A 21,120-nucleotide genomic window follows, 5' to 3' on the forward strand; every position below is an offset into this window, starting at 1 on the left:
TTAATATAATTTGATAATTACTCACCGTTTCTAGTTGAGCGAACACGTTTTCATATTTATAATCACAATCTTTCCACAAGTGAAAGTTTATGCAAATATCAAACATAAAATATACCTAATTATGAATATTATTTTCAGGTAGACCAATTATTTCCTGATCATCCAACAACTCCTCCGAGTCCACAGATAACGCATACGATTATTGCCCTCGATAATTTTACCACCTACTTGAAGTTACTTGGGAAAAAATATGCTGCAGGAGGTGAGAAGCATTTTATATTTGGTCTATTTCATTCAACATTCAACTAAATCAGTTTTGATGTGAGTGTTGACAAATTGCAACTGAAATAGTGTTATTTGAAATTAGAGTTCGTACTTCGTAAAGTGTTTTTGAACGCTAGTGTACATTTCTTTTTCTACGGATGCTATACAATGTCCCACTTCTCTCATCTTTCATACGTTCAAAACGAAAGATTTCTCACGCAGTGAGAAATATCCGCCATTACAGTGAGAAATAATTTCTCAGTGTTATCACGATAACCCAAGTCAGTCATGAATTGTTACATGTCAGAATGATATGACACGTTCTCCATGTTGACAACGCTACGCCGACGATTTGCGTGCAATATTCAAGCAGCCCATTGTCGGCGTTTACATAACAACAAAACCGAAGCACTGCATAATTATTGCTGTTAACTTACCCAACGTTCAGATTTATTAAATATTGAATATAATGGAATACGAAGATTTAGAGTTGGAAAATACACCTCCAGAAATTGTTCAGAAAGCAATAGATGTTTGTAATAATTTGCTACCAAGCACATCAAGAGAAAAATATGAAATCGCTTACAGAAACTTTATGGACTGGAAAATGAAAGCCAAGGTGAATTCTTGTTCCGAAAATATCTTGTTAGTTTATAATTACTGAACCCTTAAATGTATACTGGCCACGGTTTCCGAACGTCATCTGCGACTATTTTAGTTAATGCAGGGGCAGATCTTTTAACTTTAAAACGCCATGGGGGTTGGAAATCCAGCAATGTTGCTGAATCTCATATCGACAACTCCATAGTTAACAAAATGAAAATTTCAAAAAGTATAATAGAATCCATTCAGACTGCAGCGCCATTAGAATCTGAAGACAACAATGCTGTAGAAGCTCAGTACGTTTCCCCATCAACTTCAACTTCGATCGCAGCTAATATTTCAATTGCCGAAAACATGTTGAAACAAAACCAGGAATTACTTTAAAAAATTGTTCAAATATAACTTTTAATTACTATTTTAACCCAGATATGCCCAAAAAAACAAAAATCTAGATTTTTTGATTTTTGTCGAAAAACCCTCTTTGATGGCTCACAAATGATTGTGCAAAAATGGTGAAAAAAATTTTAATCATCAGTTTTTTCCAAAAACGGGTGTCCTTTCAGAAGGACAGTGAGCTAATGGATAATCAAACGGACCTGTTAACTAAATAATGTTTATTGAACAGCTAATTCTAATGAAATATCAATCATTTATATGGTATGACTTGAAACAGTTGATGTGAAGTGCAACATTACATTTTTCACACTTTGTCGATACTTTTTTTATGACAGACACGACACAGTGTCTGCTTATCCTTGGAAATAATTAGGTTACCCAAACGATCAAATCTGGAATCCAGTTTTTGGTAACGAAAAAGAACGGCTCCTTTTGAGTGACGTTTTGTTATTTGTCACCAATAGAAAAAGAGCAATTCTTCGTCTAAATGTCAGTAGATACATAGTACCTCCTTGCTGACGGTACAGTTGCCAAGAATTTTGGATCGACATATCGATACAATGCATAAAAATTGGAATATACCATTTTTTCCCTCTAACACTTATCCTGTAAAGACTCATATTCTGATCTGATCGATCCACTCCCCCTATGAAACTGTTGTAAGGCTTTATCAATTGAGGCGGTTGATCAACATACAAATGTGTTTTTTCCTTTTTTGAAAACCTCTTGACTTTCTGTAGTGGAAATACTGTTTCACAATTAGAAGCAATACACATAACATTATTGGCATTCTAACGAACAACAACAACTGTTTTTTCCTTGGTTGACCTATAATCATAAGAACCCCTGTTACTCTTTCTCATTCTTTTGGCATCTTCCAATGGACATTTCGATGTTCTGTTCTCTCGAATCGTTCCAGTTGCTCTTATGCCTTTCCTTGATAATTCTTCGAGCAGAGGTACTGTTGTAAAGAAATTGTCAATGAATATATGATAATGATAATGTCCTATTTTCAGTAAGACATCAGCGTATTCCAAAACCACAGATGGGCCCAGCCCAAGCTGTTTGTATGTTTCTTTTACTTCACTATTAGCACCCTGATATGGATTCATCCAAATAATATGTCCACCACTGGTGCACCCTATCCAGAATTTATATCCATATCTTATCGGTTTATTTCTAATGAATTGTTTACAAGGGTGTCTACCATAGTAGAGTACCATCGCTTCATCAACACTATGATTTTCAGAATGTGGTGCATAATCTTGAAATCTTTTATTCAAAGCTGATATCAACGGTCTCACTTTTATGAAGCGATCTGCATTATCTAAATTTTGATTGTCACATACATGGATATTGGATAATATAAATTTAAATAGATTTCTTGACATGGCATTTACAACCAAATCATTGTGCACATCAGCAGATTGTTCCCAGTACATACGGCGTCTACTCATGCAATTGTAACCACTTATAATCAATATACCTATAAAACTTTTCATTTCACTTATTGAAATGTCTGCTTTCTTGTTTTTCTGCGAAATATATCTGTTGGTGAAATGGGTAATCAAGTTCATTACTTCTTCATCGAAGAAAAGAAAGAATATTTCAGGTGGAGATAGTGAATGACTTGCAGTTTATTTCGGTAACCAATCCGATGTGTTTTTTTTCTATATCAGATTTGATCCAATTGTATTTTTTTTTGCTTCTTGCTGTTTGCCTGCTTCTTAGATTCTAGCCACTTTTTTCTTAATAGTTGAAGAGGTATATGATCTTCCGGATCACTTTCTGAAGATTCATCATTATGAAAAAATTCAGCTTGGACATTTAGTTGAGAAGCAGGAAGGTTGTTTATAGACATAAAGTCCTCATCTCCTGAATCTTCATATGTGTGATCATCACAAGCATTGTTCGGAGGTGTTAAAACGACGTCAATCGCAGAAGTGGGTGTTTTAGCTTCATTTGGCAGATCTTCAAGCTCAGACAGTAACTCGTGTAAAGTCAGCCCCCTAAAAAAGTTTGTGTAAGTGCCCACTGTCCTTTTAAAAGGACACTCTCAAAAATAGTAAAAAATAACTACCCATATATAAACTTTAGATCAGTGTATCAACGTGAAAGGAGAAATATATTACATTACACCTGAACTTACCAATAGTTTCTACAATATTAAATGGAAACTTACCCAACTGGGCGAAGGTCGATTATATCATCCATTTTAAAAAACACTGAATATTTAGAGGATTGTATGTCAGAGTTTTTGAACACTTGCTTCGTGATGGTCAGCTGTAAATTCTACTTAAAGATATTGAGAGTATTTGTCAACCCGCCATCTGTGTTTAAGTAGCTCAAATTCATGAAAAATATAAAATGTAGATTCCAATATTTGGTGTCCTTATAGAAGGACAGTGGGCATATCTCGGTTAAATGAAATATAAAAATGAGTTAATGACATACAACTATTATTATATATGTATTTCAATTTTCAATACTTGAAAACAACGCAACCGTAGAAAAAGTAGAGTGTACAAAGCATGGAAAAATGACTTATTTCTCACTCGCTTGATTTGCGGCACTCGCCTTCGGTTCGTGCAATCAAACTTCTGCGCTCGTGAGAAAAATGTCATTTTTCTCAATTGTTGTACAATATACTATTTCTAGCAGATAATACATACATATTGTATATTTTTCTTTATAAAAAGTAAACAATTGAAGTTTCTATATGAAAATAATTCCTTTGTAAAGAGTGAATATAATATTAACTCTTCGGTGAATTGGTTTTGAGTTCGATAGCTACCTTGACCAGATATTTTTCTAGAGAGAATTTATCTAGTTTCCAGTTGAAGTTGGGATAATTCTGCAACGCTACATGGCCGACGGACTGCAAATATTCGTAATGCTCATCAGGTTTCTTGAAGAGTAATTAATATTGTCAACCCAGAATACGCGGCTAATGACCAAAGCACTCAATGCCATTGACACAAAAAAAATATTTCTGACATACTTAAAAATTTGTTTGAGATATAGCATTTAGGAACTCTTCCAAAATGCCAGATTAATTGAAGTAACTATTTAAAAATCATCCATTAGTTCAGTTATTTTTGGGAAAGAAAGGTTTTAGCTTTCTACTTCTTCATCTTTATACAAAAAAATATGGAAATATTCTTACATGCCTTTGTATAGAAAAGAGAAAGTAGAAAGCCAAATTATTTTATTTCCCAAAATTGGGAAATGGATTGCTGTTATATTCAATGCTTCATAATAATTATAGCGATGTGGGCTGTCCACTTAGCAACACACGGTTTTCTATCTGAAGTTGTAAATGTGGAATCTGGCTCCTAATGTTGAATCAGTACGCAATGCCTAGCCTTATCCTTAACTACATCAAATTCCTTATATTTGGTAAATCAGTGAGAGAATAATCCTGAATACAAACTATAGATACTTATTTCTGGCGAACTGGCTGTTTAATAATGTTATAGAATGAGTGCAAGAAAGTGCAACACGTTATTGCAGATTGCAGAACGCACAAACACACCAGGTTATAACGGTGGTGGCCATAGCTCATGACGAAGGCGTATATATCATGAGTAATTTGACTTACTTCTCAACTTGCCTATGCCTGATAATGTGAACATTCACAGCTGGAGAAAACTGTGTCAAAGCTATTTTCCGGGTTTATTGGACGTGGTCGACAAGTTGCTATGCCTGATGTTTCGTCTATTAGTGTGGTCGACCGTTACCTCATCGCCTTCGATAATGTCTACCGCAGTAGTAGACGAAACATCAGGCATGAAAACGTGCATACCACGTACCATCCCTGTATTTCTAGATCAAAAGCACTCACCGTATTCTTTGACTTACACCTGGCCTCCGGGATGAAATCAATTGAGGCCTCGTAAGCACACAGTTGACCGAAATCACAACTAGTGACTTTTATTGACGACTCCTCTTGTTTATGTTCTTGGGCATGTTTTCAAAATAATCAATCAGAAAAACGTTAGACTTAGGAACTACTTTGATCCGACCATAACTTCCGTAGCTTCCAAGAAATCGCCTTTAGAATTTGTCAAATGATACCTAACAATATATTATCTTGAAGAAAAGAAAATTGAAACTTTCTATGTTTTTTACAACTTCTATTTGTAACTAACGTTACTTCAGTTTCCTCCTATAAGGACATTTTTCAAACTATAACGTTACTGCGGTTTCTTCCTATAAGGACGAAACTGCAGAAGATACATTGAACTTCAATGTATAAGTTTGAAAAATGTCCTTATAGGACGAATCTGCAGTAACGTTAGTTACAAATAAAAGTGGTAAAAACATAGAAAGTTTCAATTCTCTTTTCTTCATTATGATTTCCTACCACGTAGTAACGACTACATCCATCAATTTGTTGAATATATTATCTCCCAGCCTCTGTTCACTGTGGTATATAATTTTAAATATCTGAAATGCTGAAAATGTTTTATTAACTGGTTATCTTGGAAATTGTATGTGCTTTCGAAATACATCACAAACACATGTATTCATATTGTATGCTATATTTCTTCACAAAAGCTTCATTTTGTCCCAGTAGATTTCTCCTTTATATTGATGCAACCATAACTTGAGGGGTGGTATACGGGGTGTCCCTGTATACCACCGGAAATGTATAAATTGGGTCAAAATATCACCCGTATTTCATTTATGACTTTTTCCCCTGAAATCCTTCGTTACCAAGTTACGGGCCCTTAAGGTTACACAATAAAAAATGTTATTCTTCGATAACTTTTCAAGAGAATATTCAAAATCAACCAAATTTTGGTGATTTACTGAACAAATGGATTGTTTTGATGAGCTATCATGCAGGAGTCAGTTGTTTTGCTACGAAGTCAGGAACGGTCTACCAACAATAGTTTATACCCCAAAACTTTACGTAGACAATTTTCTGCATAAAATAACTTGTGTGGAAAATCGATCTGAACAACGATTTTTGATAATAATGCACTTTTGCTCGCCAACATCCAACCTGAGATGTTTACCATTATTTGAAATGAAAAATTTTCACAGCAGAAATAATTATGCAACAATACAAATACAATATCTATATATATATATATATATATATATATATATATATATATATATATATATATATATATATATATATATATATATATATATATATATATATATATATATATATATATATATATATATATATATATATATATATATATATATATATATATATATATATATATATATCAATATATAATACAAATGAAGTATCGAGTTCTGTAGATTCGTGGTGTTTTCGAACTAACAAGCTACGCGAATATCGAAATCAGTCCTTATTTTGTATATACATGTGGAATAATCACGTTTCCTGTTGAGTTATCCTGAAGCTCATGAGTTTCAACAATCGAATGTTTAAAAGCCGTATTCACAGCTGAAACTTAATTTGATGGGAGAAAATCTTCAACCCGATCAATATTCGATAGGGTATTTTGAAGTTTGTTGATATGACAGAACAGACTACATTCAACGAATATGCAGATATGTATGCATTTTAAGCTTGTCGCCTTTACTTGTCCGGCACATCAAAGCACGGCGCTGTCCATCCGGAGAGCTGGAATCCTTTCCGGCGGCGGACGCTCTTGGCTGTGCCGTGCCGGGCTAGTGAGTGGTTGTCCATTCATTTTCATTGTTCCAATTCTATACGTATTTTGACGTCACAGCACAGCACGGCACAGCACGGCACTGTCCGTCACCTGATGGCGACGGGTACTAGCATCGCCCACTTATCCAGCTACAACAAGCATACTGAAGGTGCTCTTTGTTCGATTTCAAGGGAATTTCAGTTGACATCGAGCGGTGACAGAAACATGTCTATCACTAACAGTTCTGACGAAGAAGTCGTCATTATAGTGGCCGCATTATTGAATGTAGAAGAAAATATCAACAAAAAAGAATGTTGTGGATCCATCCCATTAATAAAAATGGGCCAATCTGAGAGAGTTTCATCATTTTTTCAACGACCTGAAAGAAGACGAGGAGAAATTTTTCCAGTATTTCTGAATGATCCAGGAAAATTTTCAGAACTTCTGGATATTTTAGAGCCTGCCTTAACAAGCAACTCATTTTTTCGCGTCCATTTTCATAGGTACCGTCTGACCTTGCGTTGTCAACTGATGGAATAACGAAACAGAGAGACAGAAACCTTCCAGGTACGTTTGGAAAAGTATATGCTAACAACCGCTGGCCGGCGATGCACTCACTTGGCCAGTCCGTCACAGCACGTACCGTTATTTGCCGGACAGATTCGGAGTGCTGGAATCCTTTCCGGCGGCGGACGCTCTTGGCTGTGCCGTGCCGGACTAGTGGGCGATTGTCCTTTACTTTTCATTGTTCCAACCCTAGCCGTTTTTTGATGAGACGAGCTGTGCTGTACTGTACCGGACAAATGGGCGACAAGCAAGGACGAACATTTTCTAATGCTACAGAAGCCGCCGTCTGTATTCCGGAAATTTCCCAATCGAACGGTACCGGGAAGAGAAACGTTCGAGCGTGTCGATCGCAGCTTGAGGGAGACAGGTATGTCTAATGGATAATTAATTGGAGCCTGTTGTTTTATTTCTATATTATTCTACAATAATACCTGAACCTACGTACAGTTTTGCCAAAACGAGGTGGTGAGGGCGCTCCTAATGCTTGTGTACCGTTGTATTGGAGGAAAATATTTTGGAAGCTGTCACTGACGATACTTCAATGAACATCAGAAATTTATCAGAACAGTTCCATACATTCAAGTCCACTATTCATTAAATAATTAGAGGACAACTGCTCCACCAATATCACATCCAGACGATACAAGCCATGGCTCCTGAAGATTTTCCAGCACGACTGAAATATGACAATTGGTTCATGGATAAGCAAAGAGAGGATATGACTTTTATTCCTCTAGTTTTATTTACTGATAGAGGAGGTTTCAGTAGAAATGAAGTTGTCAAGTCTCATTAGCTCCACATATGGGCCGAAGACAATCTCAATGGGATATTACAAACCAAAAACCAACGAAAATTCAATGTGAATGTTTGGGCTGGTATCATAGGAAACCATCTTATAGGACCATCCGTTATACATGACCGATTGAATGGCGAACGTTATTTGAATTTCCTTCAGAACGATTTGAATGGACTTTCGGTACATGATCCATTGCAAACCCGAAGAGATATGTTGTTTATGCATGATGGCGCTTCTCTTCATTTTAGTTTGATTGTGCGGGATCATCTGAACCATACTTTCCACAATACATAGATGAATTGGTAATGGTGAGCCATATACATTGCCACAGTGGTTTCCGGATTCAAATCTATTAAATTTACACCCATTCACACAAGAGATGCCTTGTTGAATAGTATAACATTACATAGTGAAGCCATACGAAACGACCCTGGAATGCTATTTCAAGTACAGAGAGGGTGTCTTCGCAGAATATGAAAATGTATTAAGAAAGAAAAGAGTCGTATTGAGCAGTTTATTTTCATTCAAAATTAATCTTTTCGAATAATGGCAGACACCTCAGGTCGGTTGTCGTCGAACAAAAGTGCATGATTATCAAAAATCGTTGCGTCGATCGATTTGTTACACGAATACTTTCATGCGGAAAATTGTCTAAGTAACCTGATTTTGTTGAAAAATATTGAGAGCTCATCAAAGCAACTCATTTGTTCAGTCAATCAACAAAATTTGGTTGATTTTGAATACATACTTGAAAAGTTATCAAAGAAAAACATTTTTCATTTTGTAATTTTGATGGCCCGTAACTTGGTAACAAAGGATTTCAGAAACGAAAGTTATATAAAGTACTGATGATATTTTGACCCCATCTATACATTCTCGAGAGGAAAAGAGAAAGTCCAGGGACACCCTGTATGATATGGATGAATAAGAATCATAAAATCTATCAAGCTTTCCATTTACTGGGTATTTATTCTATATGAAGAATGGAATAGACTGACCGACAAAACATACATGATATAGTTCATTGCTAATGGAGAAATTAACTTTCTAGATAATTTTCAACCAATGAATAAAAATCTGTTAAAAAAAATGTGTTTGAAATCTGTTTTTTCGTTAACCAGCTGTCGCACCCCTACGAACGACAACCCTCAGAATTCGAAACTTGTACGAGCTAAGGATTAACGAGGTCTTACCTTTTAACGTGGGATTTATAACATGGGTTGGACGACAGCAAATGAAAATCGATCGTTCAGTCTGGGGCTTGAACCACCGACCGACACGGCAGTCAATTCGAGTGAGTGAACAAAGCACCCACGTCGAACCGACCGGCTTCCGACCTACCGGCTACCAACCGGCTACCAACCGACCAATAAAATTATGAAACATTTCAAAATCCATTGTTGAAATAACTTTTCTGAAGCATAATTTGAACTCCGCATGCTTCATTTGCTAGATGAAGTTTTGGGCATGTTCTAATTTTGATACCTACAACTTTATAAAGTTCCTTACAAAGGTGTGACGTAGCATAACTATCTGAGCACCATTTGGTACTCAAATCAGGAGAAATGGTTTCCAAAGTATTCTCGGCGTAAAGGGACAAATTTTTCGGCACATCTTTCAGGAGTTGAATAAATTTATTTTCATTTTACGGAACTCAGAAGCTTTCTGATCAACTTTCCTACAGTTACGATACTTGCACCTGAAAAATTTGGTCTTTTTTCAATTCATTAACACGCTTCTATTAGCTACACCTGTATGTATGTATGTTTGTTTGTTTGTTTGTAACTCCAAAATTATCGACATTATTACCTGATCTATTCGCGGCAGATGGCGCTGTACGTAACCTCCTTGAACTCACTTCACATGTATTTCTTCATTAGAAAAAAGTATGTTTTTCAATTAACACGTTTTTATTAGCTTCACCTGTATGTATGTTTGTTTGTAACTCTCCATTTCATTTCATATTTATTCCCGTTTGAATGTTCGTGATCTGTATTTGACAGAATTATCAATTATTGCTTGATCTCAAGTCAAGTCAAGGCAAAAATGTTTATTAGCTTCAGGATTAATTACAAAATATTGTGATTGTGTTTTGTGTGGGGCCCAGCTATAGGCTTCTGCCTCTTCAGGGTTAGTGGGTTGCATGTGTGGTGTCGTGTGTAGTGATGTCTAGTGTAGTGGTGTTTTAGTTGTCATGTGTTCCTCTTGTTTTTCCGTTAGAGTGGTCCGGGTCAGTTGCAGTGGTCATTGGAGTTATTGGGTACGGGTTGTAAGGCCGGGGGTACTGGCTTCAGATTTCAGCTCCTTCCAGGACGTAGCTGTCCGCAATCTGATTCCAAGTGTTTATTTCTCTAGGATATCCTGGATGTGCTCCGGCGGATCTTCCAGTGTTCCCAGGAGTCTTGCTGGGGGAAACGGGAGCTTCTTCCTAGGAATTCTTCTGGGTCCTCCACAGGGTGTCCACGGTGTTGTCAGCGAATTGATGGCATCGGCGTTACTGCTGCTCATCGTTCTGGTCCATATCGTCCTTGAAGTTCCTGAAATTGTAGGTTGATTGGTGTAGTGTTTACTAGGTTATATAAGTTTTGGGATGGGTATCGGTAAGTGGATGTGAATGAGGTTGTGGATGTTGCGTAGGATTCTTCTCTCGGTAGTTAGGATACGGTGGGATAGTCTCGGGGGAAGCGTACAGTATATCATCGCTTTGTAGTCTAGGACTGGCCTGATGAAAGATTTATATGTATGTAGGAGAGTTTTACTGTCGCCCCTCCCGAGCTTGCCTCTCAGTGCTTTTAGCAGGTTTGCTCTCTTCCGGACTCTCTCTAGAGTTTCTCTCAGGGCGACCTCCCAGTTGAGGGTCCTCGTGAAAGTGACCTCGTCACGAGGACCCTCGAGGGTCCTCGTGAAGTAGGACACCGAATCTTGGATTATGAGGTTTTCTCCTAAAAGTCTGAGGTTCAAGTTATCGGTATTTAGTTTAGGACGGGTAGTGGTGTGAGGATGTCGGAAAAGAATGGTTTGGGTTTTGGGGGGATTGATCTTGATACACCACTTGTTGCACCACTGCTCGAAGTGATCGATCATGCTTTGTACTTGAATTTGCAAGCTGCGGGTGTTGGAGACGAAAGAGTAGAGGATAGTATCATCGGCTCACTGGAGGATTTTCTGGGTAGTGGGGACGTCGTGAGTGTAAATTAGAAATAATGAGGGAGCGAGGACTGAGCCCTGAGGAATACCGGATTTGGGAGACAAAGAGGAGGACAAAGCATCACCGACTTTAACGCGAATTTGTCGGTTAGATAGGTAGGAATACTAGTCTGATGAAGTGGTGTGGAAAACGAATTTGGATAAGCTTCCAGATTAGGCCCGCGTGCCAGACCTTGTCGAAAGCTTTCTGGGTGTCCAAGAGGATGGCGATAGCGCCAAAAGAAGAGTTGATATTTTGGGTCAGGTCTGAAACCATGCTGGTGTGGAGGGATGATGTTATGTTCTTGAGGGAAGTCATTCAGTCGGTTGGTCATTAATCATTCCAGCAGTTTTCCCAGACAACTAAGCAAGCTGATATGTCTATAGGAATGAGGTTTCCAGGCGGTTGGGAAGTAGGCGTGTACTAGACAAGCATCTAGGGTGTGTTTGATGAAATGAATGTCGGAGTTGGGAAGGTTTTTCAGCACTCAGCGATCCACTAAGTCTGGGCCTGGAGCGGTATTTCTATCGCTGTGAATAGTATTGAGGATATCTTCCTCGCTAAATGGGGATCTCAAGGGGCAGTTGAAGTCAAGGGGAATCTGACCGGGATGCCTGCCCAGCTACGCAGGCATTTGCTGCGTAGCTGGGGTTGTCGAAATGAGCGTCGTTAGGGGGTCGAAATGTAAGTTCGAGATCTTCACGGAAGACTTTTGCTTCATCAGAAGGGTTGGAAATGATGTTACCGTCAATCACTAGGTGACTATCGGTTTTCCGTTTTTGTCTTGTAAGGACAGGGACGGAACGGCTTTCTGGAACAAATTCAAAGTTTCTTTGTCTCCTCGATTCACGTTTTCTGGGTGAATTGATTGATGAGGAGACGTATGCGTGCATTAAGTCGATTCCACTCGGTTTTTAGAGCAGGGTCTCTGGTTCGAATGAATGTTATGTATAGTTTGCGTTTGTTCTTAATAAGTGTTATGAGATAAGGTGAAAGTGGGGGTTGATCGATTCGTCTGGTTGAAGTAGGGGTGGCTAAGTCGTCAGAGTCAGAAATAAGTTTTGAATTTTGTTGATTTGTGCGTCTAATTGTCTGGGATGATTGAGGGGAGGATTATCAAGGGAAGAAAGTTTTTGGTTCATGAGGGAGTTGAATCGTGATTTGTTTTTTCAATAGAAAATGTTTTCAGGGGGTGACGGAATAGGAAAGTTTTTAAAAGTTTTGACGATTAGGCGTAGGTGATCCGACATGATTGTGTCACCGATATAGGCCAGATCATCGACCACCTCTATCAGACTTTCCGAACACAAGATATGATCAATGATAGAGGCCCCCCGGTGGCTCAGAAACGTCGGGTCAGGACAGGGAATTCTGTACAGGTTGTGATCGAGTAAAAGGTTGGCTAGAAGACGGCTGTTGGCATTGGAGGTAGAATCTTCGAATTGTGTGGATCTGTATTTGACAGAACTATCGACATTATTGCGTGATCTATTCGCGGGCAGATGGCGCTGTACGTTTCTCCTTGATATAATTCGAATTTACTTTACATTTATATTTGAAAAACTATTTTTTTTATTAAGACGCGCTACTGCTGCCTTATCTGTAATCCTCCTTTGCGCGCCAGCTGCCTTCGTTGGGCTTGGTAGCTGATTTTCAGGCTCCCTCTCCGGAATTGGAAAATATCAATGGTTATTTTCCTAAACAATATACGGCTGATTGGTCTCAAAGTTTAGATAAAATGAATCTAGTTCAAAAAGACTAAAAAAAACGAAAAAAAAACGATTTCATAGCAAAAAATGAAAAATAAATATAGTTTTAAGAACTAAAAAGCACGCTTTTGAAGACCATCGAACTAAAAAGTTAGAAATATATTTTTTTTAAATAAGTTCGAACCAATAAGGAACGAAAAATACTAGTATCTTTGTGAAAAAAGCGTGGGCGCTTTGTGCTATATATTTTATATATCAAGCGCCCGTGGCTTTTTTCACAATAATTTCATTATTTTTCGTTCGTTATTGTTTCAAGCTTATTTAAAAAAAATATTTTTAACTTTTTATTTCGATATTCTTTGAAAGCGTGTTTTTTATTTTGTTTTCAACTATATTTATTTATTTGAACCAACCTTAACATACATAGCATTTTTTTCAAAACTTTGGGACTCGTTTCTGTAGCATCACTTTCTTCAGTTAGTTTCACACTCAAGACATTCAGTGAAGGCAATTTGTCTTGCAACTCTATTTCTCACCGAAAATTCTCCAAACCGGAGTCCAGATTATACTATCAGCAGCATGACAGTTGAAAAAATCTGGATTCAGTTCAACTTCCATCTTTTGTAACTTATCGATAGAAAAAAAATGCCGGGTGTCACCGAATCTGTTAGACTAGTCATAACTTCTAGACTATTAGGTGTATCAAAATGGGATTTGGTATATGTAAATGATATGTAAAGAGGAGAGTTTTCACATATTTTCAATTTTTTGGTCACTTTTGGTTTAACCGGAAATGACTCCGGTTCTAAATGTTTAAATGGAACACCCTTTATATTGGATTTCTGAGACAATTCTGGATCAGAATGTGACATTTTCGGGAGTTTTTACGTCTACTGAATTTTTCAGAGACACTTTTGAAATTGCTTCTAGGTGGCCATGATCGGACGTAAACTAATCCAAGTACCTACCTCAGGTGATATCAGAAAATTACAATCGCAGAGTTTCCAGTGACTAGTATGTTCGACTGGTATGTTCAAATGGCGACCATTTTTTCATTAGAACATTCCGAAAAACGATTTTTGACGAATCTAACGGTTCTGATTTATTTGCGATTGGATTACGCATAAGAACATAAATTAAATATTATTGAGGTTATGACTTCTTGATGAATAAAACTGAGAAAACTGCTTACTTTATTTTATTTTGAAGTAACAAGACTCTTGCACAGCAAGAACACGAAAATGACGAAGCCCCAACAAAGACATTTCACCATTAACATATATCCAGACGTCGTTATATATTAGTTATGCTTCCATGTGCATTTTCCAGGTGTGACAATTTTTTTTGCTTAGGGATTCAATCCTTGATTTTCTAGAATAAAGGAAAAAGAAAATAACATTTCATCAGTTCGGACTTTCATTGTCTAATATAATATAAATTGATTTGAAATCCCTGAATAAAAAATAAAAAAAAGGATTAACCGAAAATAACAATAAAATAACAATTTCATTAGACAAAAAATTGAAATTCAAATAGATTCCACCCTGGCACACTTTTTGTTCCCTGTTTTTGATGTAACATTCAAGAAGTCTGATAGCACTACCCGATAATCCCATATAGTTTGAAATGGCGAGAAGTAGATCATAGTTTAGAGTGTCAAAAGCTCGACTAAAATCAAGAAGCACAAGAACAGAACAAAGACCCTCATCTGTAGCCCCAATAATGTCGTCCACAATGTGCAGCAGAGCAGTGGCGCAGCTATGACCTTTGCGAAACCCAGATTGTACTTCCGAAGTAGCGAAAAGCGAGAGAGATGATTTCTCAGCTGCTCTTCAACTGCTCTTATTTTACAACTCTTATTTTACATTGAACCATGAAGTGATCTGAAATTCCATTATTATCGATGACACCCCCTTCTATCTCAGAATTTTCGTTAACTATAATCAAATCCAAAAGTGATTGGCTGTTTTTACCTATTCTAGTAGGCAAGTCAATGATTTGAGTCAAACCAAAGTTTTTTAAAACTGTTAAAAGATTGTCTACGTGTGTATTTCCGAAATCTAGGACGTTGATGTTGAAATCGCCAGTGCATATAATTTCATCAACATTTGGATGAAAATAACTCAGAGTATCTTCGAATTCTTCTAAAAACAGTTTTTCATCCTGTTGAGGGGGCTTGTATATTACACCCAATGCAAAAAAATTTCTTTGAAGAGAAATTTTTACCGCACAATTGTTCACAAAAACGGTTAAGTCGACCGATGACTTAACATTTAAATTTATTCGAAACATATATACAAACACCACCTCCTCGGCTCTGCCTGTTTTTCCTAAATAACTTAAAACCATTGATTTTGATCAGATGATCCTGTATGTCCGCTTTCAGCCTAGACTCGAAAACTGTAAAAATATCAAAATTTTCCTGTATTATTATATTTTTAACCTCTGAAAATGACAGTATCAGAGATCTAACATTCAACCCGCCTATTTTCAAATAGTTCATATCAAATATTTTAAATCATCTATAATAAGACCCAAACAATTTTATATCAACAATGTACCTCCTTCAAAGCAAAAAAATAAATATTTTAGCAAAAGGAAAACAAAAACTGAGGAACGAAAACCGATCCTACTCTCACTCCAATCAAAAAAGAAAAATGTAGCTATAAACTAAATGGGCAGGGATCAATTGCACCCATGCTGTCGACAAATTTTTCAAATTATACTTGTAAACATGAATAAAAAACTTCATTTGTTGAGTTTGCTTTGAAGTATATTATTAAGATCAGTTTGGGAAGTATGTTTTCAAAAAGATCATCCATTACGTTTCGAGCTAAAATAATCTTATACATGTTCAAACTTCTCCGTCAGTTTAGATGTTCAATTTATTGTTTTTAACTCATTTTTACTGTAAGTATGAATTGTAATGTTTTTCGATGGCAAAAAACCAACAACTCAATAAATTATAGGCCCTGAAGAAGCTTCTCATTAGATGCGCAAGCTTGGCAAAGTAGAACAGAGATTTGATTTTTGATTTTTTGACTGAGAGACCTCGTTAATCCATTTTGCTCTACATATGTAGAGCAAAATGGACTACATATATATGTAATATATATATATATAATATATATATATATATATATATATATATATATATATATAGGTATATGGAGAAATGTAGAGCAAAATGGATTAACGAGGTCTCTCAGTCAAAAAATCAAAAATCAAATATCTGTTCTACTTTGCCAAGCTTGCGCATCTAATGGGAAGCTTCTTCAGGGCCTATAATTTATTGAGTGGTTGGTTTTTTGCCATCGAAAAACATTACAATTCATACTTACAGTAAAAATGAGTTAAAAACAATAAATTGAACATCTAAACTGACGGAGAAGTTTGAACATGTATAAGATTATTTTAGCTCGAAACGTGATGGATGATCTTTTTGAAAACATACTTCCCAAACTGAGGTTTGAAATTCCCCTTTTAAATAAATACGTTGACGATGTCATTTGTGCAATACCTTATGACAAATCTAATGAAATTCTTGATGCTGTCAATAGATATGATAAAAATTTACAGTTCACTATCGAAATAGAAAATAATCAGACTCTTCCTTTTCTTGATACAAGAGTTAGCCGTAGAACTGATAATTCCTTGATTACTGATTGGTATGTCAAACCTACTAATTCAGGAAGATATATTAATTACTATTCTTTTCATAAAAATCAGTTAAAATCAATGTAATACAATATTTGAAAGAAAGAATAGAAAAATTAGTACACCCTTCCCTCAAGCAAAAAAATCTCAGACTTCTTAGAGACATATTGATCGAAAATTCTTATCCCAGAAAACTTCTCAATAAAAAAATTTTCAATACTGGCAATAATACAAATTCCAATGTAATCAACAGAAATGTATGTAATGATAGTTTACCTATGAATTTTTTTTATAAATCTATACCTAACCTTGGAAATGTATCAAATATCATAAAACTATTTCATAATGAACAAAATATCAAAATATGCCAAAAAATATTAAAACTATAATGAATTTGAATACTAAATTGAAAGATAAAACTGATACCACCAAAAAGTCAAATGTGATTTATAACATTCCTTGTTAACAACTGTAACTTGGATTATATTTGAACAACATCTAGAATTCTTAATGATAGAATAACTTCGCATAAAAATTATATAAAGATTAATAAAAAATCATGCGCTTTAGCACAACATTCTATAGAAACAGGACATAAACCAAATTACTCTAATATCAAAGTTTTACATACAGAAAAAAATATTTCTAAACGCCTTTTTCTTGATATGGTTGAAATTAATAAGTCTTCTGTTTGTATGAATCAGAAAACTAACATTCATAATCTCAGCAATATATACAGTAACTTACTGGAACTACATCAAAAACATGATAATGATGAAAATTGTATCAATCAATAACTCTTTCTTAAAGTCAAAGATTATGAAATCATCATACCCATTGAAAAATGACATTTATGTGAAGGTTTGACATTTGTCAAACTAAAATAATCTTATACATGTTCAACCTTCTCCGTCAGTTTATATGTTCAATTTATTGTTTTTACCTCATTTTTACTGTAAGTATGAATTGTAATGTTTTTCGATGGCAAAAAAACCAACAACTCAATAAATTATAGGCCCTGAAGAAGCTTCCTATCAGAAGCGAAAGCTTGGCAAAGTAGAACAGAGATTTGATTTTTGATTTTTTGACCGAGAGACCCCGTTAATCCATTTTGCTATATATATATTTGGAAAAAATGAGCAGAGAAAAAGTAAATATTCAGATAGAAAGTCTATCAAGATCACCAAAGGAATTTATTTTAGATGCATTTGCTTCTTCGTTGATTTTACCAAAAATAGTTCCCCGGTTGGTCCATACTTTTCCATTATTACCAAATCTTCTTATGGCAGCGGTGAGAATTTGACGCTGCTGATTAGTTAGATCCTCCCTGATGATGATCCCAGTGTTTTTCAGAGATTTCTTGTTATGGTAAACATCATTTTCAAGTCTGTTTCTGGTAAATCTCACAAAAATAGGTTTGGGTTTATTCAAATTCGCCGATTTTATTCTATAGCAATTCTCAATGTTTACATGATCAATATGCAGTTCAATTTCGTTTTTAAAAATATCAATTGATTTTGAATAACAGTCTTCATCATTTTCCTCTGAAACACCATAGACTATGATATTTCAACTTTTTCTATACTGTTCATATTCATTTTGTTTTTCCATGAGTGTGTTTATTTGTATTTCTTGATTTTTTAAGTTCATCAACATACTCTCATTTTTTTCTTTCAACAATTGAATTTCTTTTTCAAATGTTTCGTTGAGTGTCTCTGTTATAGTGATAGTTACCTGGTTGATAAATTCTTCAGAAGAACAAAGTTTCAGAACTAAATTTCTGACTAACGTCTGCAGATCTTCCTCGCCCCGTTTGTTGGCTCGAGAACCCATATTCAAATTTTGTTTTATGGTGCAAATAAAGTACCAATTCAGCAATGTAATATAGAACAATTCTATATGCACAATCACTGCTCACTAACAAAGCTTGTAAGATAATAATTTACTAATTTATAATACTTTTATGACAGCACAGTGAAATATGTCTAACCCATAAGAGACATTCAAGTAGAATATCAATGCAATTCTTGGAATCGCAGTCTGCGTTTGGTGGCCTGGTTTTCGTGAGGCTGCTACGGATGGTGTTCCCAGATCTGAAGCAGGTCTTGATGTTATACTTGGACCCAATGTTTCTTATCCTTTTCGATAATCCTTTGATGTAGGGAAGTACAAGTACTGGTTGTGACGGCTCCTCTTCCTTGAGGAGCTCTTGCTTTCTTCTAGCTAAAGCCTGTTCTACCATCACTCTGGAGTAACCATTCCGTTGAAGGTCATTTTTGATGATGCCCAGTTCCTTTTCGAGACCTTCCTTTGTATTACAGAGCCCGAAAGCACGGTCTAGTAGCGTCTTGATTATTCCTCTCTTAGTCGATTGTTGGTGGTTAGATTTCTGGTTCAGATACTGTCCTGTGTTAGTGGGTTCTCGACATGCAGATGTTTTACATTTAGTGTCGGTCCTCTTCACCAATACGTCTAAGAAAAGCAATTCGTTGTGGACTTCCTTCTCCATTGTGAAAGTGATGGAAGGACTTACGTTGTTGATGTGCTTCGGGAAAGTGTCTAGTTCTGCATTCCAATGATTCCATATTATGAAGGTGTCGTCTACGTATCTCAACCAGACTCAGGGCTCCTTGTGGGCTTCTTCAATGGCCAGAGTTTCAAACCACTCCATATATACATTGGTTATAACCGGTGAAAGTGGCGATCCCATTGGCAGTCCTTCATCTTGCGTAAAGAATTCGTCCTTGAGTTGCAATTAGCAGTTTCGTACACAGCATCCTAGTAATTTCATGATTACTTGTATTGGTAAGTTTGTTCTATCTTTCAGGTCCCCATCTTCGGATAGCTTCTTCTGTCAACCACCTTCCAACAAAAATAACATTTATCTAATTTCTCCTAAGATCGTAAGAAATGAAAATCTTAGTAGAAATCAGACAAAAGGTATTTTCTTTATCCTATATTCAATATGAATTTCTACAAAATGAATAGGTCATTAATTGAACAACCTCACGATATATATTTGCAGCTAGCTCTACGCCACATACGGAATTCAGTGTATGGGCAGAACCGTTACCTGTTAGGATTAAGGCTGAAATCGAAACTAAAAATGGAGATTTACTTTGTACTCGATTAACAGACAGGAGAAAAAACTTTCGACAAGTTGAACAAGAATTGTATTACTTGACATGTGTTAACAATAACTTAACAATATATAGTAACATAAGAACATAACATTCATCGTTATGAAATACAAGAAGTATTTCCAACATTTGATACATTCGAAATACTTTTAGGAATTTTCAATATCAATTTTCTCACTGAAGCGTAAACAAAATCTTTCAAATGAGCACTCACGTGCATCCCCAATCTGTTTAAAAAGGGGGTGCATACACTATAAGTGATTTGAAGAGGGACGTATATAGGATATTATATATGTCTTTTTAAATTTGAGAATTGAGATATTTCTGGCCTCATACTTGTAAAATATAATGACATAGAAAATTAATTTATCCGTTACAAATGAACTGAACTGCACATATCACTCAAATATAGGATCGTACATACATTTGTCCAAAGTATGAATTTATACTTCTCTACATCAACATCACCTCACTTTTCATAGATGCTGAATTTGCAATAATGTTCAGTTGAAATACTTATTTTTTTGTTTTCAGATACTGTGACAATTGCCGATTTTCAATTGATAACAGCGACCATGTGTCTCGAATCTATCAACTTCGACATAAGCCCTTGGCCTCTAGTTAAAAACTGGTATGACACATACAAATTGGAACATCCAACTTTATGGAAAATTGTTGAAGCGGGAATGAAAGAACTTTCGAAAGTAGTGTCCCAGATTTGAGTCATATTATTTACACCATTCTATCCATCCAGTAAGGATATAAAAATACATAAATCACTTTTTTCATATATTGGTAATTATCTGAACGTTACTCAGAGATAATAGAATATCGAGTTGTGTGTAACCAAAATGAATGGAGTTCGAGTAAAGTTATTTGTCAAATAATGTCAATTATCGCAAAAATTTAAATAAATATTTTCTTTCTCAATACGAAATATTATTTTTTTGTAGTTTGAATTTTATTACAATAACATGATGAAATTTCAGGGTGATATGGAACAATATCATTTGGAACCGAGTTTAAAGGCCATGAGGTTTTGAAAATTCAAATTTGACTTGTATACTGAAAAAAAACATAGTAATGACATTATTTTAAAAACATACTCAAAATGGTTTGAGAAAAAGTTCAAAATTTATTTGGAAAGAAAATGAGT

General features: G+C 35.7%; 1 protein-coding gene across 1 annotated transcript in view; it reads left to right on the forward strand.

The window, feature by feature from the left end:
* The window catches only part of LOC111508100 (glutathione S-transferase 1-1), a 37,099-nt gene extending 16,198 nt beyond the window's left edge, over nucleotides 1–20,901 (forward strand). Inside the window, exons 4-5 of the mRNA XM_074172945.1 lie at nucleotides 139–262; nucleotides 20,499–20,901. Of these exons, the coding sequence (XP_074029046.1) occupies nucleotides 139–262; nucleotides 20,499–20,686 (312 nt within the window). The 3' untranslated portion in view covers nucleotides 20,687–20,901. The remainder of the gene's footprint in view (nucleotides 1–138; nucleotides 263–20,498) is intronic.
* The last annotated feature ends 219 nt before the right edge of the window (nucleotides 20,902–21,120 follow it).

The sequence above is a fragment of the Leptinotarsa decemlineata genome, unplaced genomic scaffold, assembly GCF_025532065.1.
Source record: "Leptinotarsa decemlineata unplaced genomic scaffold, Ldec_3_MD MMD2_tig00000199_RagTag_RagTag, whole genome shotgun sequence".
Lineage (NCBI taxonomy): Eukaryota > Metazoa > Arthropoda > Insecta > Coleoptera > Chrysomelidae > Leptinotarsa > Leptinotarsa decemlineata.